The 27767-nt window shown below is 51.4% G+C and overlaps 1 protein-coding gene across 2 annotated transcripts; it reads left to right on the top strand.

Annotated features, from left to right (window-relative positions):
• Window positions 1-204: 204 nt before the first annotated feature.
• On the top strand, window positions 205-27302 carry DCAKD (dephospho-CoA kinase domain containing). Of its 2 annotated transcripts, XM_046674787.1 has the most exons (6): window positions 205-409; window positions 2152-2259; window positions 18173-18394; window positions 18768-18971; window positions 22968-23055; window positions 25991-27302. In XM_046674787.1, exons 3-6 carry the CDS (start codon window positions 18283-18285, stop codon window positions 26280-26282), a joined length of 696 nt encoding a protein of 231 aa, XP_046530743.1. In that variant the 5' UTR covers window positions 205-409; window positions 2152-2259; window positions 18173-18282; the 3' UTR covers window positions 26283-27302. The 2 variants fall into 2 exon arrangements, with proteins under 2 accessions (XP_046530743.1, XP_046530744.1); XM_046674788.1 differs by lacking the exons at window positions 205-409; window positions 2152-2259 and adding an exon at window positions 7245-7309.
• The last annotated feature ends 465 nt before the right edge of the window (window positions 27303-27767 follow it).

The following is a 27767-nucleotide window of genomic DNA, read 5'->3' as shown; positions in this document are numbered from 1 at the left end:
ACATGGGGGGTTCCTATTGGACGAGGGGAACTTGCGCTATATTCTGGGTTTTGTAGTTTTTGTGGCGAGGGGAGCCGTAACTAGGAGCCGCTCTTTCCAGGGAAACCGGAAAGGTGGACTACAATACCCAGAAATCATGAGGGGAGGCTACCTTGGTTTGGGGGCTAGCACTACCCGGAAGTCCTGGGCGTTCAGCCGCGCTTTGAGGAAAGAAGGGCCCCAAGATTGGCGGCCCGACGCTCTGCGACCCGGGCGGCCGCCTAGCATGCTGGGAATTGTAGTTCGATCAGGTTTAAGGTTTCGGGCGTGGGCTCCAAAATCCAAGGTTTGACCTCAGCCTGCCCTTGCTAGTTCCTGGGCCACATGTGAGCCGTTATTGGCTGCAGTTAAGGACCATTACCATTCCCGGGTAAGTAAGAGGGTCTGAGACCCGCGGGTACGACCCACTGGGAGCCCGAATGCGTCGGGCCTTCTTGGAGAGTCTGTTTTGCAAGAAGCCGAGGTGGCTCCTGGCTGCCTTTCCTCATTCGGGACCCTGGGCGGCCTCTGGCCGTTGGTTGGTCAGGGCCTCATGCGAGGCAGTGGATTGTGGTGCGCGGAGCACTGATCCTGAGCAAGGAGACCTGACGGCTCGGTCAGGCCTTGCCGCTTCATGGCCTGCGGGTACTGGTCTCCACGAAGCTCTTCTGCACAGTGTCCCTTTCATTCTCCACAGCAGCCTTCCACAATTCCTCTTTAATGCGCACTTAGGTATATACCAGGCTCTGTGGTAAAGCTTTTCGTACATCTCCTTTAATCCTCGCAACAAGCCTCGAATGAGGGTGCCATTATTCCCGTTTTTCACAGACGAGGAAACGTGGCCCAGGTTGGTTGGTAAATTGCACAGTCACATAGCTACTAGGTAGCAAAATCCATATACAAATCTGGACCTGTCTGCCCTTAGGCCGTCTGAATTCTTTACCATTACCGAAGTCCCATTGTCTGATACATCAGATAAGGGAAATCAGTTTTTAGAAGGTAATTGTGACATCTTAATCTATTTTCAGCCTTGACTGAATGCTTCAATCCCTTGAGCCTCGCCCCTGTGATTGAGTAATGGCACCTGAGTCTTGAGAAGAGAGCCCAAGACATAGTTCCCATTCCTAGAGATTTCCCTTCAAGTTGGGTTGTGGTGGATGGTGAGGGGCAGACAAGTTCTTATCATCAGGGAGCTCTACTGGGCAAAAAGGAAAATGATCTTTGCCTTGTTGGGAAGCTCTCAACGTGGGAAGAGGAATAGGGTGGGAAGAAACAGGTCCCATCTGACTCAGGGAAACAAAACAAAGAAAACAGAGCTAAATGTAGTCAACTCTTGGGCCAGCCCGAGTGACCTAGTGGGTAGGTGGCCTAGTGGTTAAGTTGAGCACCCTCCCCTTTGGCAGCCAGCATTTCGTTCCTGGGCGTGGACCTATATCACTCATCTGTCAGTGGCCGTGCTATGGTGGTGGCTCACATACAAGAAAAGGAATATATATATAAATATATATATATACATATAATAGTTAACTCTTTGTTTTTATATCAGTGGCAAGAGCAGAAGTAAATATGATCCAAAGCAGCTGATAATCCCTGATCATTTATATTTACTTTACCTTTATTTATTTATTTTTTGCTGAGGAATTTTCGCCCTGAGCTAACATCTGTGCCAGTCTTCCTCTATTTTGTATGTGGGTTGCCACCACAGCATGGCCACCAGGGAACCAAACCTGGGCTACAGAAGCTGAGGGCCCCAAACTTCACCACTAGGCCATGGGCCCAGCCCCTATATTTGACTTTAGAAGGCAGGCAGAGATCCCTGCTCAGGCTGAGAGCTGTCTCCCGCAGTCTCCTCACCAGGGCCAAGACTGCTGTCAACATGGTGCAGTATATGCATCTGCAGGCAAGAAGAGGAGGTCAGAGTTAATGATAATAAAGCCTTACATGTGTTAGATGGATTTAGCTTTTCTAAGTGTTTCACTTGTTGTAGCACATGTGACCTTGAGAAGCAGATAGGGAAGGGGACCTGAAGAAAATCGTGCTTGCAAAAAAAAAAATCACAATGATATCTCATTGCAGAACCAGGACCCACATCTGGTATTCTAATTCCCATCCTGATATTTTCTTTTCTCACAGGTACACAGAGGTTGAATGAAGGCTAAAGAAGCCTTGAGGAAGAGTGATAATAGGGAATGAAGGTGCTGGTTTCTGTGGACCCTGCCGTTCTTGCAGTTCAAAGCTTAAGTAAGATACTCTGCCTTGTATTTTACTGCAAACTGAGCAGTTTTTGCTCAGTGGAGAGCCTTTCTGGGGAGGTAGGCAGGCAATGTGGCTGTCAAGCTCAGAATACAAGTACAAGTCCAGAGTTGTAGAATCCAGCATCTCTGAGAATTTCTGAGTGAGAGGGGACCTGAGAGGCACTTACTCCCTCTCTCTTTAGGATTTTTCAAGTTAGAATCCTCACTTAGATTTGTAGGACCCGTGATTTCTCTACAATAAAATGTAAGTTTTATGTTTTTAGAAAGAAATTGGGTATATGTGACACTTTTTTTTTTAAAGATTTTATTTTTCCTTTTTTCTCCCAAAGCTCCCCAGTACATAGTTGTGTATCCTTAGCTGTGGGTCCTTCCAGTTGTGGCATGTGGGATGCCGCCTCAGCATGGCCTGATGAACGGTGCCATGTCCGCGCCCAGGATTCGAACAGGTGAAAGCCTGGGCCACCAAAGTGGAGCGCCCGAACTTAACCGCTTGGCCACAGGGCCAGGCCCTGTGACACTTTTTTAAAATGACCACTTGATAACTAAATATTGTCACATGTGATTTTGGTGCCTAAGTGTACTTTTGAGTTTACAGTCACGGTGCAGAATGGTCACTCAAAGCAATGCAATGTAGTTTCCTAGGTTGGGTCTATGGATGCTTTCTTGGGGTTTCAAGAGTTCTCATATTTGTCCCTCCCCACACCCCCACAAGAGAGCCTTCCACTTTCAGACAGCTCTCACTGGTGGAAAGTTGGTCAAGTTTTGCCTTTTGGAATCATGTAGAAACCTATAATCCTGTGGCTTTCTAGATAGTTATTACATATTTTATAATTAATATCTGATTCCCTAAAATTCTTCTTTTTCCCGAAGTAAACATTCTCACTTTCTGAGTGCCTCATCACACTAAAATGGCAGGATTCTCCTGTCCAGCTCTGCTGGCTCTGCCTACCCACCCATTCTGGCAGGAGCATTATACCAAGGTAGTGGGGTACAGCAGGGCCCAGAGGGTAACTGAGGGACGTGTCTGTGAAGTTCTCCAGATTCTGGAATTTGCTCCTAGTGTACATACCTCCATTATCCCTTCACAGTTATTACTGGAGACAGTAGAACATAGTGGTTAAGAGAATAGGCTTCAGAGTCTGACTTCCTGGGTTCTAAATCCTGCCTCTGCTTCTGCGTCTGCCTAAAGAGTGACCTTAGGCAAGTCACTTGACCTCTCTGAGCCTTACTGTCCTCATCTGTAAAATGAGACAGTGCAGGAAAAACACTTAGTAAAGTGTCTGGGACAGTCAATACCCTATAAATTATTATTTCCCTTCCCAGGAAGTCAGGCTTACTGCTGTGATAATCAAAGGAAAACTTTCTCATGATGTGCATCACAGATCAAAGCCCTTGCTGCACTCCCAGCATATGAGAGATACCCTTTCTTCTAATGGGCCTAGGAAGGCATGAGCCATGTTGTGGTTCATTTATTCAACACGGTGGAGCACTCATGACATGTCAGGAACTAGGGAATCAGGGAGAGAACAACACAGTCTCCAGCCTGGGTTCACTCCATGAGTTGGTAGGTACACAGACTGACATGGCACAGTGCGTAAGAGAGTGGGGAGCACAGAGTGTAGCAGGGGCCTAGAGGAGGAACCTTGCACCTGGGGAAAAGGGTCCTGGAGGAAAAGGTGGCTGAGCTGAGTTTTCACAGGGGAAGCAGACAAACAGGTCTGGACAGAAGGTATGAACGTCCAGCTGCCTGAGGGTAGGGTGCTTTGTGGTACTGCAACAGGAATGATGCGACTGGAGCTTAGAGTGTGAGGAGCATTTTGGATGTTGAGACTGGAGAGGCAGTCAGAAGTCGGACCACAAAGGGATGTGGATGCCCTGCTGAGGAGTTTGGGCTTTATCCTGAAGACACTTGGGAGCCACTGAAGGACTTTTAACTGGGGAGAGAGATGATCAAATTTTTGTTGGAGATCATTCTCTAGGGAGCAGACTGGCTGTCCAGGGGAAGAGAGTTTTTCTCCTCTGAAGAAGGAAGGACTAGTGGGCTCAATCGTGAAATAAGGGATGGGAGATGGTCTTCAGCAGCTTCCTGTCTCCCTGGAGCTCACTTTCAGGAAGGATACCCTCCCTTCCTGTGACAGTGCCTGACACGTTGGCCGGCAGCACAGTCAGCCCAGCCTTCTGCTTGGTGCTGTGAGATTTAAGAGAGTACCAGGCATTCCCTGCCCAGAAGGTGCTTAGAGTAAAATCAAGCAAACTGGAAACAAAATAGCAAAGCATGACTGGGTCTGATTAAATGAGCTAGATAGATGAGTTAACTGAAGTTGAGGGTGGGGCAGGGGGGTGCAGCTCTTGGGGCAGCATTGTTAGAAAAGGCTTCCTGGAGAAAGCAGACTTTGAACTTGGCCTTGAAAGCAGCATAAGTCCTGGATCCCAATTATAATTTCTGAGAGCCCTGTGGACCCACTCCTGAGCTAGAGTCACAGCTGCAAGTTTACTTTTATTTGTGTGGTTATTTAGTTTCCAACCATTTTCCCCCACAAGACTCTACCTTTATGAGGACAAAGAACAAATTGGATTTTCCTCATCTCTGTATCTCTTGGGCCAGCACACAGCAGGCCCTCAATTAATATTTGTTGGATCAATTAACATACGAGTGAATGGGGAGAAAGAAGGGATAAAGCCCTCAGGGCATGGAACACTACAAGCAAAGGGCAGAGGCAGGAGCACACAGTAGAGCGACCCCTTATGTTTGTGCAGTGCTTCATTGCTCACAGAATGTGCTCACACGGTCTTGTTAGTCCCTACCATCAGCTGTCTCGTTTGATCCTGTGCGATGAGCAGGGCAGGTGTTGTTCCTGTTTTACAATGAGAAAACAAGTAGTTCAATGATTTGTCCAAAGTTTTACTGCTACTTGGTGGAGTTTAGACTTGAACCTGGTGTTTTAACACAAAGGGTGGTGCAGTAACTAAATTACTTTGATCTTTGCCTTTCCCAAGGGGGAACAGATGGTGAGAAATATGTCTGGAGGGATGATCAGGAGCCAGGTCCCAGAAGGCGTGAAGTTTCAGGCTAAGGAGTTTGGACTTTATTTTCCAGCTGGTGACAACTTATGGGAGGTTTTTATTTTTGGAAGCTGTTTAATAAAGGATAAATATTAATGGTATTTGTGAGGTATGGTATAAATTTAATTGGATATTAATATTTATTTAAAATAAACATATGGAAAGTAAGCTTAATTTTAAGAACCAGAGTCAAAGGCCCAGGAGTCAAAGGAGTCGTCTCCATCGGACTCAGAGGCTTGCTCATCAAACGCAACTTGAAGCAGCACCATATTCCAGGCATCATGCTAGATGCTGAGGACACAGAGGGGACTGAGATGCAGATTGTTAGAATGAAATGAGATCGTGTAGGCAGCTAGAGCCAGCTCAAAGTTTATTTTTGCTGGCCTGAATAACGGAGGATATGTTTTTGAGTTGAAAAGGCCCTTGATGGCATCACCTCAAAACTGCAAAGGTGGAGCTTTAGTTCCCAGGAGGTGCCTGGATTGAAGCCCCTGCAGCAGCCTTTCCTCTGGGATCCTCCCAGAGCAGAGATGCAGCTGCTGTTGGCAAATTGGACCATAAGGATGCCTACTTAGAAGGCTAGGCCCCCACTTGCACAGCAGTAGCTCACAATACTGTAAGGCAGTATCTGGGAAAAGTAAGATCATCAATGGAGGTTTCCAAACAATATGCCCCACGAAGAGCCTATAATTTCCGGGGAGGGACAGGCATGTTCCTATCCCCATCACTGCCATGGCCAGCCATAGTTACCTATGGGAGCGTGGGTATCCCTCTGATGTGTCAGGAGTAGGGAAAAGATTGAGAACCACAAACCTAGGTTATCCGTAAGTTGTTTGGTGCAGGAAGGGGACAGGGCCATTAGATCTGTTTCTATGGAATATGTATTAGAATTGTGCTTGACCCCATGGATTAGAACTAGAAGAGATATTATCTAAGGAAGAACTTTCTCACTCCCAGGACTGCATGAAGCTGTCTTGAAAGACAGTGAGTTCCTTGACACTGGACATGTCCAAGTATAGACAGCAGAGATGATGTGGAGGAGATTCAAATGCTGGAAGGGCGTTTGGACCAAATGGCCCTTTTGATCATGAGATGCAATCCTTTATTGGGTGTTGATGTCAAGGAGAAAGGTTTCAGGGACTGAAGTGATGAGAGAAAGATGTTGAATTACTTCATTCCTCAATGTACTGGATCCCTACTATGCTGGACACTGTTGTAGGCACTGGGGATACTAGTGGTGAAGATAGATAAAATTCCTACCTTAAAGGGAGCAGAGAGCAGAGGTGCAGTTTAGGGAGAGGGCAAGGAGGCAGAGTAGGAGTTGAGGGCCACCTACGATATGTGAGGCATTGTTAGATGCTTTTATGTATTTCCAGTCCTATCAACAAGCAGCACAGTAGCGATTATTCACACTTTGATAACGGAGACAGGCTGAGAGGCTAAGTGACTTGCTAGGCTTGTAAGGACAGACTGAGCTGTGCAGCCAGCTGAGTTGGTAAGAGAGGGCAAACTGATTAACCTATAAACATCGCTTTCCTCCTGGGTAAAATGGACGTGGTGACAGTATCTACCTCAAGGACTGTGAAGATGTAGTGAGATAATGCCTACAGAGTGCTGTTTGGACCTGGCAGGTAGGAGGTGCAGAGTTAACCACCGTAGTTATCATTGCCATTGCGAGAGGCTGCACAGCTAGTGATGGCTGGGCCTGAATTTGAACTGGGACTCTGGTTTTTTCCCCTCGCGACGTGAGAAGGCTCTGGCTCGGAGGGAAGAGTAATCCTGCGGTCCCCACCCTGCCCAGCACTCAAGGTCCGCGCGCCTTCCCGCTCCCCGGGCCCGCCCCCCGCAGCCGGCCGGACGTCCGGTCCGCGTGCTCGCGCCCCCAAGGCCCCGCCTGCCCGCCGGGAGCCGCCCAGTAAGCGCCGCTGAGATTGGGCGAGCGGCGGCGGCCCGGGCCGGGTCGGAGGCCCAGGGTACGTAGGGCCCGGCGCGGGCGGTTGGGAGCGGGGGTGGGCCAGCCGTGGGGCTCCTTTGTTTTCTCCGGCGTCCGGACCACGCAGCCTGGAGGGTTGGATCCACCCCGGGGGCGTGGTGTCCCGGCGCCCGGCCGGGCTTGGGACGCACAGAACCGCCGCCGGAGGCGCTCCGGTCGTGCTGCGTGGTGCTGCGTAGAGTTCGCGCCTTTTTTTTCAAGGCTTGGTTACAATTTGTTGAGCACGGACTATGTAGCAGCCACCGGGTCAAACGCTTCTGCATCCATGGCTCATTGCCTTGACAGCAGCCTTACTAAGCGAGGTGGTATTTCCCGTTTTACAGCTATGGGAATGGAGGAGGGTTTACAACCAGAAAGCGGCGGGAATCGTGGATTCAAACCCAGGTTCAGTCCAAAGCCATCACACTTTAGAACTTTGTGGTCAGGCCTAAGTTAGGTTTTTGAATCCAGCCTCTGCCACTTCCAGTTGTGTGGCCTTGGGTACCTTTCCGACTCTCAGTTTGCTCATCTGCAAAATGGGAATGATAACCTATCTCACACGGTGGATGGAAAGTACTTTGCTGGGTAGCTGCTATTTTGCCGCTCTTCGGACAGCTTTCCCTTCCGCTGTTCTCCTCCCTCCGAGTCTAGACTGGTTGTGAAATTTTAGCAAAGACTCCCCCAGGCCTGGGCGGCGGCGTTTCTACTCCCGGGAAAGAGAGCGGCCAGACCGCCTGCTCGTCTTCCTTCCCCGGCTTCCCAGATGGAGGCGTTGGCACCTCTGACGTTGTGTTTGCTTATGAAGTTTTCACAGATTTTTCTGTCTCCCTTAGTTATGGAAAAATTGTTACCCAAATGAACTTTGATGTTAAGTCCTAATGTTAAAGACGTGGAAGCCTTTGAGTATGTTGGGGGGGCGGGGGCAGTGGCGGCTGATTTTACCCAAATCGGATGGGTTTGGCCAGGTGCAGACATAAGCCTGGGGAAAAAGAGATGCTAGCGATCTGGCTGATGAATAGAAAGTGGACAGGCCGGTTGGGATGTTTTTTTCTTAGCAGGGCCCGAAATTCCTGCCACATCCTCTTCTCTCTTGAGCAAGGTCTGAATCTGTCCTCCTGGGTAATGCGTTTAAAGGGTTCAGATCCTCTCTTGGTGCCTGTGCCTTAGGAGAAAAGGTCAGGGCTGGAACCTGAAGGCAGGCAAGCAGTACGTTTATCTTTGTTTTGTAAACTACCCACTCACAGATTTTAGATAGCTAAAATTTTTCTCTGCAAGATTCAGTAGTTGCAAAGGATGTGATTTCTGGCTAATTGTAAATATTGATCTTTTAAAAGTAAAACTTACATCAGGCATTTAATTCTGCAGTAGAATCTAAATGCCATAGTGATTTGATTTCCCTCACCTTTGGAAAAAAATACACGAACCAGTTTTTAACAATTGAAATTTTACATCGTTCCGTCGTCCTCCTTGAATTCATATTTCCACTTTATTTCCTCCACAACGTTTTTTTCTAGTATAATAGGTTTTATACTTGAAACTCTTTGGTTTGTCCTCCTACTGCTCTGCAACAAAAATACATACAAAAAATTAAAACACTTGAAAATTGTGTTGTGGTCATAATAAACATTTTCTTTTGGATTGAGTTTTTACAATTGTAAAATACATAGTTGATCATTGTTTTGTTTGAAATGCTTCTCTTAGTAAGCTGAGTGGAATTTTTTTTTTTTAGTTCATGTACGCATCCATGTATATTTGCTAGAATGAGCAGAGCTTTTTTTCTTTCATGGCTGTGAGTATTGAAAAAGTTGGTTAGGGGCCGGCCCCGTGGCTGAGTGGTTAAGTTCACGCACTCCACTTCGGCGGCCCAGGGTTTCGCCAGTTCGCATCCTGGGCATGGACGTGGCCCCTCTAATCAGGCCATGTTGAGGCAGCGTCCCACATAGCACAACCAGAGGCACTCACAACTAGAATATACAACTATGTCCGGAGGGGCGCTTTGGGGAGAAGAATAAAAAAAAAACAAAGAAGAAGAAGATTGGCAACAGTTGTTAGCTCAGGTGCCGATCTTTAATAAAAAAAGAAAAGTTGGTTAATATAAATAAATATACCGGACTTGAAGTCATTTCATTGTGTCAATATTACTCAATTCTTTGAGCATCTTCTGAGTTATGGGCCAAAAAAATCACAGCACTCTATCATTGAATTCGATTGTCAATGATGTGTCAGCTCACAGTTCTTTTAGGGCCTCCTTTAACTTTATTGAAGGCAAGGGTTTGACTCAGCAGGAGGATTTGTCACATAGACACTATAGGCAGTCACATCTCAGCATGAATAACGATATTTTAAATTGTCCCTTTGTGAGTATTTTGTACGCTGGGACAATGCACCTTAGTAAGTTTTGGCATTGAGTGGGTAGTTATGGCTTTCCTGTAATGTGGGAGATGGGCGAGTGTGTGAAGGGGACCTGGGAAAGGATAGCCTTGCAGGCACGTTCCAAGGCTGATCTGTTCCCATTGGGAGATGCTGGGGAACTGAGTTGAAATTTATTCCTCTTAAACTGTGCCTTTGTGCCCCTTGGATAATTTCCTGCATCCCCTAGGGATTCTCATTCCCCCGTGTACAGACCACCCAGAACTACCGGAAGTGTTATGGGCAGATGCTTCCTTTAACTTCCATTTGCCCATCCAGAACTACCGGAACTACTGTGGGCAAATACTTCTTTGAACTTCCGTCTGCTCTCCACTAGAGTGGGAGTAAATCAAAGAACCCTTCACTGGGTTGTTGTGCTGATCAGATGGCATCAAGGATGTCCCTGACACGTGGGGAGTGCTCAAAGGGCGGGTGGCAGCTCTTCTGCTCTAGTTCCTGCCTGCTGGGCAGCTCATCTTCCTAGGCACTCTCCGCCTCAGTTTCCTCATTTGTGAGCCCAAGATACTATCAACTCAGGATTGTGGGGGTGGGGAGCGATGTGGAAAAGGCTTTGTGATTGTCCTAGTAGGTTTTCTGGAACAGGTATGTTCTTATATTAAAATAGTTAATGTTGAGTTCCTGCTTACCTGTGAGCTGGACCTTTTGCTTTATCATTCAACAAATAATTTTTGAGGGGCTCCTACTTGTCAGGCCTATTCTAAGCACCCTGAATACAGTAGTGCCCAGATTCTAGGGAGAGTGGCAGATTGCAAGAACACATAGATTTATAGTATGTTGGGTGGTGATAAGTTGACAAGTGCTGTGAAGAAAAGTGGAACAGTAAGGAGGATGGAGAGTGAAATGGGTGTGCTATATATTCAGGACAGTCTTTAATAGGGTGCCAGTTGGGCAGAGAAGGGAGTGAGCCATGCAGCCCCCTCTAGGGGAAGAGCTTTCCGTGTCCACATGCCCAAGGTGGGAGTGTGCTCAGCGTAGTCAAGGCGCAGCAAGGTGTGTGCGGAGAGTCCCAGTCAAGCGGATGCCTGGAGAGGCCAGCCTGTGTCTTTCGGGAAGCCCCTGTAGGACTCTAAGGACTTGGCTTATACTCTAAGTGAGATGCAGCCGTTGGAGGGTCTTGAGCAGAGGGGTGACACGATCGGACTTGCATTTTTAGTCTATTGTGTATAGACTGCCGGGGAGCAGAGGTGGCAGCGAGGAAATCACTCAGATTCTACTGCCGTAATCCAGGAGTGAGTCAGTGTGGTGGGTGACCAGGCATGTAGGCTAGGTTGTGAAGGTGGGAGGTGGGGCAGGGGTGCTGGTGGGTTGGATGAAGATTGTGAGAGATGAGCCAGGAGGATGCTGAGGTTTTTGACCTGAGCCACTGAAACAATGTCGGTGCCCTTTGGGGAAATGGAGTAGACTGCAGGGACTGGTGTGTCACACACTGACTTGGGGGAGATGAGGTGATGGTGGCATATGTCATCTCATTTAATCCTGACGAAACCCCTGTGAGTACCCATTATTAATCCCATTTTACACGCAGGGAAACAAGCCCACAGTGCTGAAGTAAATTGCCCAAGGCCACACGGCTAGTTAAGGGGCAGAGCTGAGATCCCAGCCAAGGCCCCCGTGGCTTCAAAGCCCCTGAGATTTGGGATTCCCTGTGATCCTTTTCTGCATAAACACCAGCATGGTAGTCCAGTCCAGACAGCCTCCCTGCCCCCCATACAAGCTCCCTGAAGGGATGGTTTGTGCTTGGAGAGTGCTCTAGAAGAGAGACCTGTCCCTCCTTTTCCTTGGTGTTGGCGAGCGAGGCTGACTGCCAGCACCTTCTCTTGTGGCTCCTCTAGGTGATTGGCAGCCTGGAGGAGGTAGTGACTTAACAGGCCTAACAAGCAAAGAGAATTTGGACTCAGGTTTAAACAGCAACCTCTCACCAATAATGAAAGATGAGGAGTGTGGAAACTGTAGATAAAAATAGCACTTACCACTTGACTGGAAAACAATATATTTTTGCAACTACTGCTTCCATGAGAAAATAATTGGGTCCCAAGGCAGGGAATGACTCATTTTCATGAATGATTATATTGATCATTGGAGCAAAATGGCTGTATCGTCTTTGGAAAGCAATTCCGAGGAGAAGTGCCTGGCTGGTCAGGCATGCCCGGTGTGAAATCCTGAGAGGCTGCACGCTCATGAGGGAGCCAGGTCCTGGCCCCGGGACAGGTTTTGAGCTGTGACTAGGAGCTGCAAAGCAATAAAACTGGCTTCCAGCTTAAGTCCTGAGCTTTCCCAAGGGAGGAAGGCGAGAGCGTCCATTCAAATAGCAGTTCCTTATTCTGTTCAACCCATTGGGTGTTTTGTTTGTTTCCATTTTTTCCAGGAGGGATTTACTAGCAGCAAGTACCATGTTCTAATGGAAAAAGGAGCAGGCGGGACATTGGTTCCATCCTCCCCTTGGCCCCTGACAGGAGAATGTGACCCCAAGTATTTCCCCTCCCCTTCCCGGGCCACGGAGTCATCCAGTCATTCATTCTGTAAATAGTTATCACACTCACGCAACTCATTGGGAACGTCGGATGTGGGCTTAGGCTGTGCCAGGTGCTGTTCTCAGCACTTCCCGTGTATTTACTCTGCACAGCAACTCAGAGTAGGTGCCGTTAGCTCCATTTTACAGATGAAACTGAGTTGAAAAAAGGTTGGGGCCGGCCTGGTGGCGCAGCAGTTAAGTGCGCATGTTCCACTTCTGTGGCCTGGGGTTCGCCGGTTCGGATCCTGGGTGCAGACATGGCACCGCTTGGCAAGCCATGCTGTAGTAAGCATCCCACATATAAAAAGTAGAGGAAGATGGGCACGAATGTTAGCTCAGGGCCTATCTTCTTCAGCAAAAAGAGGAGGATTGGCAGCAGATGTTAGCTCAGGGCTAATCTTCCGCAAAAAAAATAAATTGGGGGTGGGGGTGGGAAGAAAGGTTAAGTGACTTGACCAATATCCCTCACCTGGTAGGTGACAGGCAGACAGCGAACACTGCTAGATGCTCGTAGCCATGGAGCTTATTTTATCTAACACGTTGAAAATAGGCACGCAAACAAACAAAAGTACAAAGCACGCTGGGTGCCAGGGAAGGGAAGGAGGTGAGCGGTGAGAGATGTCAGGGCTGTGATTGAGTTGGCGGGTGCAAGGCTGCTCTGCGAGGAGCTGGGACTTGCTCCCTCGCTGCTCGCAGGCCCTCACTCCGAGAGAGCTCCCTGGTCCCTCATTTAGAACAATGACCCCCTTGCTCTTGATGCGCTCCCCCACTCAGCACCACCACACATACCATGAGCTCTCCTTGGTAGACTGCAGACTTGGTGGAGGCAGGCACTCTTATTTCCAACGGTGCCTGCTGCCTGATTGGTTGAAGGATGAATGGGGAATCAATCAAGAGGAGTGAGCTGGGAGCTGAGTGTGGTGGGCAGGGGGAACAGCATACATGGAGTCTCTGAGGTAGGAAAGAGCCTGCGTGTCCAAGGACAGAAGGCAGCATGTGACAGGCATAGGCGTGGACAAGGAGTGACTGAGGGGTTGACAATGGGCAGGTCACATGCAGCCCAGAGCCCTCTGTGAGGGCCTAAGAGGAAGGGGAAGAAGGCAGCAGAGTGACACGATCAGATGTCCACTTTAAGCTGTGACCCTGGCTGCCTTGGGACAAGTAAGGCAGGGACTCACGGGTCAGACCGCGAGGCTGCCACAGAGGTCTAGGAACAAGGTGCTGGCGACCTGGGTTAGCAGGGTGGGCCTGGCGGAGTTTGAACTCGGACAGACAGCACGGGGCCGTGGGGCTTTTTCTCTGGAGGCCGGGGAAGCAGCCCACTCATTTTTCTGTAGGAAACACCGGCAGAGGAGATTCCAGGAGAGGCTGTTCTTCCTTGAATGTATTTTCTTTGTCTTCTCCAGACTGTTGGGGCCCAAGAGATAAAAATGAAAGGCCGTTTGGAGAAGCTCAGTGAAAGGGCCCACGTTTATGGAGTACACTAGCATTCGAGCCCACGTCACAGGTGCAGACACCACCTCCTGGACTCCAGTCCTTACCCTTTTCTTTCCACTCTGCTGCCTCTCCAGTGACGTGGAGGAGGAGGGGGAAGGAAGGATTTGGATGTGGCTCCCCCTGGGGTTGCTGTCCCACCTTCGCTGACGAGTCCCAGGCCTGGAATGAGTTCTGGAATCCAGCTTCCGTTTCCCCCCACTGGGCGTCAGCTTTTCTGTTCCTATGGGACTCGGTGTTGTCCTTCCTCCTGCAGCCAAGCCAGCTCTGTGAACAGCTTTTGGTGTTGAGGAGGAAGATTTGTGGGCCACCAACAGTCATGTCATTCTTTGGTTTCCCCAAGGGAGCGTTTGTTGACTGCTCTGGGAAGAGGGCTGAACCACAGAAGGGGAGGGAGGAGGAAAGCACCATCGTGACTCATAGCCTCCCCCAGAGCTGATGCTGCTGTTGGCATTGTGCAGCCCTTCGGTTACAGGTGTGGAGACTGAGGCTCAGAGAGGGGCAGGCATTTGGGGGCTCCGCAGATTCTCACTCCCCACCCTGGGCCAGGCTGGTGAGAAGGCTTCCTGCAGTCGCACGGATAGGTTCGTGGCAGAGTTCAGAGCCCAGGACCCAGGCCTCTCAACTTCCCCTCTACAGCCCTCTATTTTAGCAGCCGTTCTGGTGCCTGGCTGGCTGGGATGCTAGATTCAGGTTCAGCAGGCAGGGTGGAGCCTTACCTTTTCTGAAGTGTCGTGGGAGATTCAGATCAGAGCCAGGCTTAGGAGTTGCTGTGAGGTTCCCTCCACCTCCATGTAAAGGCATTGGAATGAGAGGAAATGAGCAGATTCTGGAAAGTGATGACTTTGGAGCCAGAGCAGGAAGAGAGTCATGAACACAGGTTATCAAAGATGGTCACTCCAAGGGTGCCTGGGAGGAGCTGCCGGACTGGTCCAGGTGGGACTTAGAGGCAGCCTTCATTTCCTCCTGGCTAAGCCTTGAGGGGACAGTGGACGCTCGCTCACTGCAGCCCCTCCCAGGGCAGATCTGTGAGCAGACCTGTGAGGGGTCCACGTACCCCGCCACCAGGCTCAGGTGAGTCCCACGTGACTGCTCTTACTTACCTGTCGGCACTGGTTTCATTCATTACTGTCTGTCTCCCCAGTTTTCCTGAGGGGCAAGACCTGTATTTTCCTTTGGTTGCCCGGGAGAGCTGGGCACTGAGCTGCAAAGCACAGAGGAGCTAGGTCAGCGGTTAGTGAAGGAACGAGTTATGGAGGGGCTTGTTGGAGGGGAACAGCTGCTGTTTGTTCAGCCCCTTTAAGCCAGGGGCCCACAGCCTCCCCAGGCATGTGTGCTGCCATCCCCTTGGCCTTCATGACGGAGGCCAAGCAGCTGTTGGTCTGTTTCTACAGATGGTCATCCAAGGCACTGAGAAGGGAGGATATTCCCTAGGTTACCCGGGGAGCCTGGGACGGAGCTAAGCCTGGAATTCATGGCTGTGCCCTGGTTGCTGCCCGTGAGACCCAGCCCCCTATCCTGCAGAGGGAAAATGCCTATATGATCAGCAAGCAATCATTTGTCTTTGGCTCTGAATTGATTTGCCTACAGAGACATTCACCATCCTTGATTTGTCTTACTTAGTCTAAAGATAAATTAACTTTTCATTCCGAGTACAGTAAGGCAGGGTCTAGACTCGGAATTAGGAGCCCTACATTTCCATCCAGGCTCCACTAATAGCTGTGGCCCTGGCAAGTCCCTTCCTCTCTCCTCAGTCCTTACCACTGTAAGTGAGGAGTTAGAGTCAATCGCAAGCCGTGTTACAGAGCGGAGCTGCCTGATACCTCCATTGCCAGAGTCTGGTCCAGGAGGTCTCGGGGGTCGGGGGGAGCCGGGTTCTGGGTATGGCGGGGCTTGAGGTCCACTCAGCCACGTGGTCTCCAGGCCCCTTCAAGTCTGGCAATGTTGGATGACCAGGTGAACAGTGGCTTGCTTTCAACGATGAGGCTGCCTGTGGAGGACCAGCCCTCGGCCCTTCCCTTGGCTGTGGCCTGTTCTTCCAGATTGGTCCTTGGCCGAGGAGCAGACTCACTGTTTTAGGAACAACAGGACAGAGGTGGCATTAAAAACTGTGTTGCTAGGTTTTTCATGTCAAAGCTTCAGCTGAGTGAATGAACTTTTTTTTTTTTTAGTTTTGACAACTGAACCCTACCCTTAACTCCTCTTTTTGTAAGCTGAATGGAGACCACCTGAGGGTGACTCTATTCTCAGAGAGAGTGAGGAGAAATGTTGTCAATGGTTTAATAGTTTGGCTAGGTCACTCCATTTGGACGATGACTCTGGTGGCTATTTTCCTCTCTCTGCCCTTGGCTTTCCTGAGTGAGAACGAGCCTGGGCACATTGAAACTTCTAGTTTGGTCCTCCCACTGCCCCAAGCCACCCACCCACTCAGCCCACATCCGAGCAGCTGCCTCCCCCATCATTTGATGCGTCCTCAGGGGAGGCAGTCTTTTCAGTATAAGTTCAAACAAAGTGTAATTAGGACAGTAAATCTGCTGTTTAACAAAAAAAGAGTCCTACGACAGATTTCAAGGTCCTGGAGAAGTGATTTGATGCTGAAGGAAGGATCGGAGGGACCTGGCCTTTGATTTAATTTCTTCCAATTTGGGAACAAAATTCAAGACATGGTAACCCTGTTGACTCCAGAAAATGCAACGTGACTTTTTTTTTTCCCCTGAGAAAGATTTGCCCTGAGCTGACGGCTGCTGCCAATCCTCCTCCTTTTTTTTTTTTTGTATGTGGGACACCTCCACAGCATGGCCAGCAAGTGGAGTAGGTCCGCACCTGGGATCCCAACCTGTGAACCCAAGCCACAGAAGTAGAGTGCGTGGAACTTTAAGTGCTTGGCCACAGGGCTGGGCCCAACATGACTTTTTATCTGTCTTTTTTTTTGAGGAAGATTAGCCCTGAGCTAACATCTGTTACTAGTCCTCCTCTTTTTGCTGAGGAAGACTGGCCCTGAGCTGACATCCGTGCCCATCTTCCTCTACTTTGTTTGTGGGGTGCCTACCACAGCATGGCTTGCCAAGCGGTGCCATGTCCGGACCCGGGATCCGAACCGACAAACCCTGGGCCACTGAAACGGAACGTGAGAACTTAACCGCTGTACCACTGGGCTGGCCCCCCAACGTGACTTTTTAAAAAATCTGTTGTGAGATAGTCTGAGGATGCAGGAATGGGGACATAACTTCATAACTTTTTTTCTTTCTGTGCCCTGCAATATGACTTTGACCTCCACCTTCCATCCCGCATCACCATCCTCACTTCCCTTACTGGGCATTTGCCATGTAAATAGCAGTGTCCTGAGGGCTTTATATGCACTTTTTCCCCCCCAAGGAAGATGCACCCTAAGCTAACATCCATCACCAATCCCCCTCTTTTTGCTTGAGGAAGATTTGCCCTGAGCTAACATCCATGGCAAATCTTCCTCTCTCTTGTATGTGGGTGGCCACTGCAGCATGGCCACTGACCAGTAGTATAGGTCACCCAGGATCCAAATCTGGGCCGCCAAAGCAGAACGTGCCAAACTTAACCACTAGGCCACCAGGGCTGGCCCTTTATATGCACTTTCTCATTCAGTCTGCACAACAACCTTATGAGGCAGGTTCTGTCATCCCCATTTTATGGATGAGAAAACTGAGGCTCAACGAGAGGCAAATGACTTGCCCAGGGTTGCACAGCATGGAGGAACTGGCCTGAAGAGCTCCATGCTCCTAACCTCTGTGCTGTACTGCTGCTCAGTCTGAGAGAGCTTCAGATCCCAACACCAGCACAGAGTTACCTGCCCCACAGCCTGCCATTCTTTCCTCACTTCCCTTCTTGGCAAGATCCATATTTCTCTAATCCTCAGACTTAATGGCCACTGAGCCACTGCCTGCCACTGAGCTCCCCATCTGGGCCAGTTCTTGGTGGAGGGGGAAGGAATATTCATCTTGGTTTACACTAGCCCCCCAGGCAGTCCTAGTGCTGGTGCTGGGCTGGGGCAGACAGGCCCTTTCTTCCCTGAAGCCTCGGTGTCCCAGACTAGAAAGAGGAGGTCGGGGTTGGGGGTACGGGGCGGCCTGTGGGCATCTGGAAAGTGCCCTGGGTCCACCAGAGGGTCAGGTGTCCCTTTTCTACGTGAAGTTTGCCTGCACTGGGGTACTGCCACCTGCAGAAAGCACTCTTTGCTTCATAGCACCTGACCTTGCTCTGCCTGCCCAGCATTTTGATTGCTAAATTTAGACTGTTAGTTTGCCTTCTTTGTGAGTGTTTTTAAAGGAATACTGGAGGCCTTTCCGGAAAGTTTTCTGTCTCAGGACTTGACTTTTCCCTGCCAGGCCAGTCTCCCTTTTCCTCCTTTGCCTCCCTCTCCCAGCGCTGATGAGGCCTGCTCTCATCTGTCCGTAGGAGGTCCTTCTGGCATTCCCGCGGTGGACCATCCCGACCCGCCGAGCTCGCCCTTCTCCAGTGATTTGCGGCTCCTGGTCGGGTAGCTCCCTGACCTCTTTCCTGGGAAGATGTTCCTGGTGGGCCTCACGGGGGGCATCGCCTCAGGCAAGAGCTCCGTGATTCAGGTGTTCCAGCAGCTGGGCTGCGCCGTGATCGACATCGACGTCATAGCCCGGCAGGGTGAGTCGGAGGGGGTGGCTTGTGGGCTCGTCCACAGCGGTTCTCTTGTGCTTCCTTTCTTCCATCGTGCGCCCCTTTTGCTGAGGCCTCAGGAGGGAAGGCTTTCCTGTCAGCCCTGGTCTGCTTTCCTGCTCCCCGCCCCTGCCTGCCCTCTCCTTTTCTGTCTAACTTTCCACTCTCCTCACCTCACCCACGACCAACACGAGGGAGGCTGTGCGCTCTTCCTTCACTGCTTTCCCTCCTCTCGTTTTGTTTTTGCTCCAACTGAAAGAAGCACCCCAGGGTTCCCCTGTCATTTTGCCTCTAGTCACTTGGGTCCTCTGGCTGGCCTGGAGCCTCCGGAGAGTGACCCAGCCTCTTCCTCATGCCACAGTTGTCCAGCCAGGATACCCAGCCCACCGGCGCATCGTGGAGGCCTTTGGCACTGAGGTCTTGCTGGAGAATGGCGACATCAATCGCAAGGTCCTGGGGGACTTGATCTTTAACCAGCCTGACCGACGGTCTCTGCTCAACGCCATCACCCACCCTGAGATCCGCAAGGAGATGATGAAGGAGACCTTCAAGTACTTCCTCCGGGGTAAGACCCAGGGCCTGGGACAGGGTGGGCAGAGCCCTCTCCCGCCAGGGCCAGGACCTGGGACAGGGTGGGGCAGAGCCCTCTCCTGCCAGGGCCAGGGCCCTTCATCTCTGCAGAAAGTTTGGCCAGGGTAGGGGAGCTGGTTATCCAGACTGTCGAGTTCACTCTGGTCGTTGGCACCCACCATGCAGACCTCGTACCAGCCCCAGAGGAATGAAGCAGTGTCCCTCAAGTCTTGAGGAGGTTGACAGTTTAATGAGAAGAGACACTTGAGGCTTTTAAGCTGTGACCCCCAGGCAGTAAGTTGATTTCCTAGTAGGGATGGGAGCAATGACAGCTGATGGATAATGGAGTCGTAAGGCCTGAGTTTAAGTGCTGGCCCTCGCAGTGTAGCTCTGTGACTTTGTCGAGTGAGCCAGCCCCTCTGCCTTCTCCTCATCTGCATGGTAAAGCTAATAATGCCAACCCTGAAAGCTGTTGGGGGGCTCAGTCCACGTCAGCGACATCGATCACCACACAAGTGGAAACCGGTCAGAGTCAGATTTGGTCCCGGTTGAGCCACCTGGGAGAGTAAGTCTGTAGACTGGAAATTGGGGAGGGTCCAGGATGGCCAGGGCAGGTGTTGGGGGGGTTCTAAGTGGAGGATAATCCTACGGAGCTGGGGCTCAGGGGAGAGAGTGAGCCTGGCGGTGCCGGGACTGAAGGAAGCGGGGAGTGTTTGAAAAGCAGGGGTCTGTGCTTAGCTGGCAAGAACCTTCTGCAGCTGCTGCAGCCTTTCCCAAGCCAGAGACCACTGTTCAAGCCGTGTTCTTCAGGACGGTGTTGGCCAGGGCTGGGCTGATACTTAATGTCCAGGATGCGGTCAGTCACCAGAAGTGGGAGACCAGAGAGCAGTGGCTTGGGATCAGGCGAGAGGCTGGCTTAGGACCCCTGCAGATCTGCCTCCGGCCTTTGGCCTCTGTAGCCCCCAGCCTGGGCCTCAGAGTTGAAGTCCTGGCTGCCTGTCTCCCTACTGTCAGTGATGATGCTGAGACCTTCCTCCTGGAGGATGTGGGGGAGCCTTCTAGGTTTTTTGGGGGCTTTTACACTGTGAGCATGGCCAAACCCCTTATTCTCTCGTGCATCACATTCTCATGCACAGAGCGGGGAACCTCCCTCCCCTCACCCTTCCCCCTGCTCTGGCCAGTACCTTCCTCCAGAAGGGAAGGGATGACTTGACAGACAGCCATGAGTTGTCCCCCGTTCGCCTCCCCCAGCTTTGCCAGGGTGGGAGCTGGCTCCAGGCATCCTCCCTGCGGGACCAGCTCTGGCTCTTCATTTCAGGACCTTGCTGCAGGCGCCCCTCCCTTCCTCCTCCCTCAAGGAGTCTCTGGACTCTTTCTGTCTTTGTCCTGCCTCTTGTGTCTGTGCCAGGCCTCCCTCCTGTCCCCCACTGGGAGCGAAGCCTTCTGCCTTTCATTCCTGCCCTTTTCCATTCGCTCCCAGGCCAGTTGCAAGTACCTCTGCAGGGCTTTGAGGTGGCAGTGGCTCACCCCTTCTCAAATGAAGCATCGGGTAATGTCACCCGCTCCAAGGTTCTCCCGCTGTGTCACCACCCAGCCTCCTCTTTCCCCAACCACCACCACTTAAATAAAAGCCAGAAAGCTCTTTTCAGCTCGATAAAGTGAAAAATGGGGACGACAGCTGTGGCTTCCACAGTCCCAGTTTTTCCCTGATGAGTATAACAAATACAACTGTCAAAGTTGGTATAATCAGACATCAGATAAGATCACCAGCTGTTGGGGAGGCCTCCGTGTAGGCAGACGGATGTCTTCATAGAGTCAGGAGTTTGCAGAGCTTATCAAGCAGGAGGGAGGTGACAGCTGAATAGCCCTCTGCCAGTGAACCAAAGAGCTGGCCACGAGCTCCCGAGAGGAGCTGAGGAGAAAGGACAGTGAGGGGAGAGGAAAGGACAGGAGCGAGCAGGGAAGGGAGATAAGAGGCCCAGGGAGGATCTGGTCTTGGCTCCTCTTCCGAGTTGGGAGGGGAGCCGGGGAGCCGGCCTCCCTGCTCCAGGGAACCATGTGATAATAACCATCATCGGTGGGGCACTTAGTGAGGGTCTGGATGAGGGGCCGCTGAGTGGCTTACCTGCCTTTGCTCATTTCATCCTTACCTTCCTGTGAAGAAGGTAGTCTTTTCACTCATTTAAACAGATGCGGTTTGTTAAGGGGCCCAAAGTCACCTGGTGGGAAAGTGAGGGCTACCAACCCAGGCAGGTCCTCAGAGCCCATTCTTTTTTTTTTTTTTTTTTAAGGTTTTATTCTTCCTTTTTCTCCCAAAGCCCCCCGGTACATAGTTGTGTATTTTTAGTTGTGGGTCCTTCTAGTTGTGGCATGTGGGTCGCCGCCTCAGCATGGCTTGATGAGTGGTGCCATGTCCGTGCCCAGGATTTGAACTGGTGAAACCCTGGGCCACCAAAGCAAAGCACGCAAACTTAACCACTCGGCCACGGGGCCGGCCCCAGACCCCATTCTCTTAATGCAGCGTTCAACTGAAGCTTTCTCCTCAGCTTCCTGAGCAGCAGGTCCCGGAGAACAAGAAACTCAGTGGCTCGGGTTGTCACTGTATTCCCTGCATCACGTCGAGTGTCAGTTTCCCCATGCCACCCCTGGGATTGGCGTGACATGTGTCTAGTTCTGTAGTTGGAAGTGTTTACAGTGGGACACCATCCAAGCCAGGCAGGGGTGTCGGGGCAGAAGCAGTGCCCATCCCTTTCCCCCATGCTTCTGGACCCCTGCCAGATGTTTTACACACACACAGGGGGCACTGACCTAAAGAGAACGATGAGTGTGTAGCCTATGGTGTTTCTGGGCCAGCAGCCCAGGGACATGCCCACTCACAGTGGGTAAGGGCCAGCCAGTGCCTTTTACTCCACGGAGTTAGTTATACAGTCTTAGTCATGGCCACCCCACACCTCCAGACCAGTCCCTGCAGTCCCTGGCTGGAGGTCTGCCTTTAAGGCCGGGAAGCAGCCTCTTTCCTTTCGGGGCTGCTGCTGCCACCCTATATGAGTCTGTCATGGAGGGTTGGTGGAGATGGCCATGCAGGAGTCTTCAGCAGGGAGCCAGGCAGGGACCTGGCTCTTGAGAAATAGCCTATCAGTTTAGTTTTGGTTTTTTGAGCAAAGGTGGGTGAAGTATTGGGGCCAGCCAATGGCACAGTGATTAAGTTCACACGTTCTGCTTCGGCGGCCCGGGGTTCGCCGGTTTGGATCCCGGGTGCAGGCATGGCACCGCTTGGCAAAAGCCATGCTGTCGTAGGCGTCCCACGTATAAAGTAGAGGAAGATGGGCATGGATGTTTTAGTTCAGGACCAGTCTTCCTCAGCAAAAAAAGGAGGATTGGCAGTAGTTAGCTCAGGGCTAATCTTCCTCAAAAAAAGAAAAGAATGTGGGTGAAGTAGGGCAGAAAGGGCCCAGTTACTCCTGGAAACTCTTCCTAGTTTCCTACAACTCTGGCTGTGTCATTACCTTACTCAGAAATAACAATTCTTTGGGTTCAAGATCAAAGTGAACTCGATCAACCCTTTGTGCCTGCCCCAACTCCCTCGTAGCTTTGCCTCACATGCTCGAGGCCTGCACTTCAGCCAGAGCAGTGGAACCTCGCTGCTGCTTGTGCTTTGCTGTTCCCCAGTCCGAGAAGCCCCACCTCCACCCACTCATTTTCAAGTGTCAGAAGTCCTACCTGCTTTTCAAGGCCAGTACAGATGGCGTCCTTTCTATAAGGTCTTCCCTAGTCATCCGGTCAAAAATGGCTTTCTGCAGAATTCTCTTCTGAGTGGCGTTGGAACTGGCTGGTTCAGGATATGCCGGTCCTTGGAAAGTCTCCCCCTCTGCTGGGGAGCTCTCCATGGTAGGGGCCAGTGGCTCCAACTCTGTTCCCTCACCTAACCCATAGTCAATCCTCAGTGTGTGCTTGCAGAATTGAACTTGTAGGTTTCCTGGCTTCTCCCCAGGATACCGCTACGTGATTCTGGATATCCCTCTGTTGTTTGAGACCAAGAAGCTGCTCAAGTACATGAAGCACACAGTGGTGGTATACTGGTGAGTGTGCGACATGGCCCAGCCTGACCAAGGCCGGAAGGAAGTACCCCTGGAGTAGGGCGTGTACCTGAGAAATAGCCCACATCACTTTGCCCTTTGCCCACCAGGCGGCCAGGAGGCACAGCCCAGACCCTGTAGAAACCAATGCCTCTGCCTGACCCAGACAGACCCTCAGGTTCTTGTGGGAAGTGATGGCTCCCAGCCTCTCTAGTGCTTGGGAAGGGCTCCCCCTTCTGGCTCTTGGAGGCACTTCAGCTCAGATGCCAGGCCTTGCCCTGGGCTACCATGTTGTTATTCGCTGGATCCCTTTTCCCTCCTGTAGCACTTCTCAACTTTCCAAACAGCTCCCACTTTTATTACTTCATCAGTTTACCTTTCAACACGAGGTAGTCAGGGCATGAGTTGATACTTCTGAGTTACGGAAAACTCCAGGGGGAGTTTCAGAATTTGTCCAGGGCCACCCATTAGCAACGCCTATGAACAGAAAGTTGCGGGGAGAAAACTGTCAGAGCCCAGCTAAGGAAGGAGCTTTGTTCTCAGAATCCTCCAGAACATGAAGCAAACCAGGATCCAGGTTTGGCAAACAGAGGAGGATCAAACTGTCAGAGAAAATGAGTCACAGTCCCAGCGGGGTGAGAGTAGAGAAGGCTGCAGGGTGTCTCTGCCTCCCAGAAGCTTCCTGGATGCCACCCACAAGTACGACAGACACAGAGGTGGGCACTTGGCTCCATGGGTATTTTGGGCACAGAGTGGCTCTCAAGAGACAAATGTGTGGGAGGCCCCTAGCACACTGGAGGTGGGGCCTGGGGTGCTCAGTGCCCTAAGCATCACCCTGCCCTCCCTGACAGCTCCCCACCATGGGCTGGCATTTGAAGCCCAGTCTAAATCTGCTGAGCCTGGCGTAGGGGCATCCTCACAGCTCACCTGTTGGCCCATGTCTCCCCATGTAAACCCGCAGCCTCTCTGGGTTCTTTCTTCCCTGTTTGTGAAAGACTGTCAGCTGAGGCCAAGCAAACTCCGTGAAGACTTAGAATTCTCCTTCCCTTGGAGCCTTAATACCAAGGGGGGGACCTTAGAGTATACATGAGGAAACAGAACAGGGGCTGGTTGCATCTGCAGTCACCAGATCACTCTGCGCCTACCCTTGCCACCTTCCTGGCTTTCCTTCAAGGTTGGTCTGTTTGCTAAGAGCAGAGATGGCTGTGACTCCTGGCAGATGAGTGGGGCTTTGTAGATTCTGCCTGCTCACCAGGAGATCCTGCAGCCCCACTCACAGCCAGAGGAGCCTTTGCCAGAAGCCTGGCTGCCATTTAGGCCCCACTTTCAGCACAGGTGGGTGTACAACTCACGAGAGATGCCAGAGAGGTATGAATGAGTGATTATTTGCTTTTCGTAAAAGGGATCTACACTTTACAAAAATGAGGGTCCCTTCGTGGACTCCTTTAGCTGGCAAACGCCCTCTGGTGCATTTGAAGTAATATGGGGCATTTACCAAAGCGTGATTATACCAAAACATGATTATTCACATTTTTGAGGAATTTTCCAATTGTGGGATAAGTATTTGGGTAAAAACCCATTACCACAAGTCGCATCAATCCTTCAACTAAATATGGGACTCTTTCTGAGCCCCTGGAAGGGCTGTTGGAGAGTTCTGCCTTCACATCCCAGGGGACCCACTTTCTGAAGGATGTGACTCACACGTGGCCCTAAGCCATCTCCCTTCTCTCACCCAGATTTTCCCAGCCACAGACTCTCGGGTATTCCTGACTAAAGTTGGATGTAGTCCTTGTTTTCATCCAGGCAGGGATTGGCCCATGACCTCGACAGTCCACTGTCCCCATAACAAAGGAAATCAGAAATCCTACCTACTTCGCAAAGCCATTACAGATGTCATCCCTTCTCCCAGGTCTTCCCGATCAGCCAGCCAGAAATGACCTGCAGTGTTCTGTTCTGAATGGCATCGGAACTGGCTGGCATTCAGATTATGTCTGTCCTTAGAAAGTCTGTCTTCACATCCCAGGAGGTCACACCTAAGAAGGGACCAAATTGTAGTCGTCAAATCTTCCCATCTTATAAACTCAGGCCTAGGCGAAGCAGAGGCCCTGGATGGCAGAGAAACAGCTCCTACATCCCTTTTCCTCCTTGTTCCCGTTGAGGGGCTTAGGTGGTCGTAGAGCTACAGGGATGTTAGAGATGAGCCCATTCCAGAGCACAGCTGGACAGCTGTGTAGGCAGAGGCAGGACAGGGGGTTTCCTGAGGAAGGATCCCGATGGGGAGAACAGAATGGGCACAAGACGTGTTCTTGGAGTTTCCTCTGGAGTTAGGGGACTGGGTGTTAGTCTCCAGTGCTTAGTCCTGTCCGAGGGCTGAGGAGGTCCAGTTCTTAAGTCCTCGCTCCTGCTGGAAGCACCTTGGGGCTGGTCCGCCCCACTTCTTCAGTGGCATCAAGCACAGCAGCCACCATCTCGGTGCGGTCCTTTTGCTGTAAATGTGCAGGGGTGGGGGTGGGGCGACAAAGTGAGGGGTCTTTGCAGTGGCCCAGGAAGCTATTTTTGATGCAGCAATCCCCAGCCACAGGGGAACTGCAGGATGTGTTTAGCTGGCGGACACAGGCCTTTCAGTAAAGGTCAGCTGTCCAGGGATCCAGGAGGTAGCTGATTCCGGGTGATCAAATCCTTCTTTTATAGCTGGGAAATCTCAGGCCTGGTGGCAAAACAGAGAGACCCCAGATGGCAGAGAGCAGTGGCGGCAGCCCTTTCCCTCCTTGTTTATATTAAGGGGCTCAGTTCGCCCATAGTGCTCCCAGCGTCCTCACAAAGAGTGGGGTGTGGTGGGGGAGGCAGGGAGCTTCCAGGGCTGCCCCCCCCATAACTTGCTAGTGGGAGGGAGGCTGGGGCCTACGATGCCTGAGCAGCCCTTTTGCCCTGTCTTTAGTGACCGGGACACGCAGCTGGCAAGGCTGATGCAGCGGAACAACCTGAACCGCGAGGACGCAGAGGCTCGGATCAAGGCTCAGCTGCCCCTGAAGGACAAGGCACGTATGGCCCGCCATGTTCTTGACAACTCAGGCGAGTGGAGCGTCACCAAACGCCAGGTCATCCTCCTGCACGCCGAGCTGGAGCGCTCCCTGGAGTACCTGCCGCTGAGGCTTGGGGTCCTCACGGGTCTGGCCGGCATTGCTGGCCTCCTCTACCTGCTCACCCGCTACCTCCTGCCGTCCCCCTAGCTGGGCCCTCCAAGGCAGAGCCTGAAGCTGGGTAAGGAATCATCCTGTTTCCTCCCAGCCCCCTCAACACACACACACACACGCACACACACACACACACTCTCTCTCTCTCTCTCTCTCTCTCTCTCTCTCTGGATCTGGGCTGGAGCTCTGCCCTGGGCAGACCCTTCTTTGGAGTGAGTCCTGTCTGAGGCAGAGAAACAGCCCTCTGTCAGTAGATGCTCCTTCCCACCTTCCCCAGGGTCCCTCTCTCTGCAGCCATCTACAGAACAGTGTCTGTGATGGGGCATGAAAGCAGCAGTGGGAGACTCTTACAAATTTCTTGTGGGTGGGGGTGAGGAACACTGTCTCTGTGGCCCTCACCAGTGTTTAAAGCTGGGAGGTTCCCTGGGCTTGAACCCTCTCCGAGCACATGCCTTATCATGGCTGAAACCTCCTTTGTGGACCATGGGACCAGGGCCTGCCAACTTCAAGCAGGGTTCTCCCCTAGCTTGAAGCCCTTGCCGGGATGTAGTGAGGATTCCCTTGTGGGTAATGCTATAGCCGGGCAGCGCCCAGGCCTCTTCTGGGATGACCCGCCGTCCCACCTTGGTGTTTCTCTGTGCCCCTACTCCCTCCTCACCCCTCCCACCATCTGCCTCCCACTCCATGTTCTCCTAGCCCTGAGCTCCTGGTCGTCCACTTGCACCAGGTAGTTTCTCACCTCTGTGCCTTTGCCCTGCTGTTCCCCCGCCTGGAATACCCTTTTTCTTTCTCTTTTTTTTTTCTGTAACTGGTTGACTCCCAGCTCAGGCACTGCCCCAGGCTGGGTTAGATGTTCTGGGATCACACACACACACACCCACCCACCCCCACACCCCCACCCCATTTTACCTGAATCCACAGTAATCAGCCAAAAGCTGGTTGGTCTCTATTACTAGATTGTAAGCCCTTTGAGGGCAAGGAGTCTTATTCATCTCTGTGTTCCTGGTGCAGAGCCTGACTCACTCTTGGTGCTTAATAAAGTGTGTTGATCTGAAATGCTCTGCACTGCCATTTCTCCCCTAGCACCGTGGACTGACCAAGGTTCCCAGACTTGACAGATAGCATTTGGGCTTACATTTGGCCTCCTCTCACACTGAGGCCTGGGCCCCTCACTTCCCCAGTCCCCAGAAGGTATAGTAGCCCTCTGATTTCTCCTGGGGCTGCAGGAGGATCGAGCCAGGTCCAGGTGTACCCTTGTGAGAAGCGGGTGGAGGGGCTGGGGCAGTATCATGCCCACTTATTCCATCTTTCTCCCCCAACCCAATTAGACCAGTGTAGACGTCAGCTTTCTCTTGCCAGAGCTGTCAGTCCTGCTGATGTGATGATCCTTTGGCCAGTGCTTATTAAGGCCAGAAATGAGTGTGACAAATGTGAATGCTGTGGCAGCCATATTTAGTGCCCCCTTTCCCAGAGCTGCTCATACCTCAGACACCAGCTCATTAACTCTCTGCAAACTCCCAA

This window comes from Equus quagga, chromosome 11 (genome assembly GCF_021613505.1).
Source record: "Equus quagga isolate Etosha38 chromosome 11, UCLA_HA_Equagga_1.0, whole genome shotgun sequence".
NCBI lineage: Eukaryota > Metazoa > Chordata > Mammalia > Perissodactyla > Equidae > Equus > Equus quagga.
The sequence above is the reverse complement of the archived record's forward strand: the minus strand, read 5'-3'. Positions and strand labels throughout refer to the sequence as shown.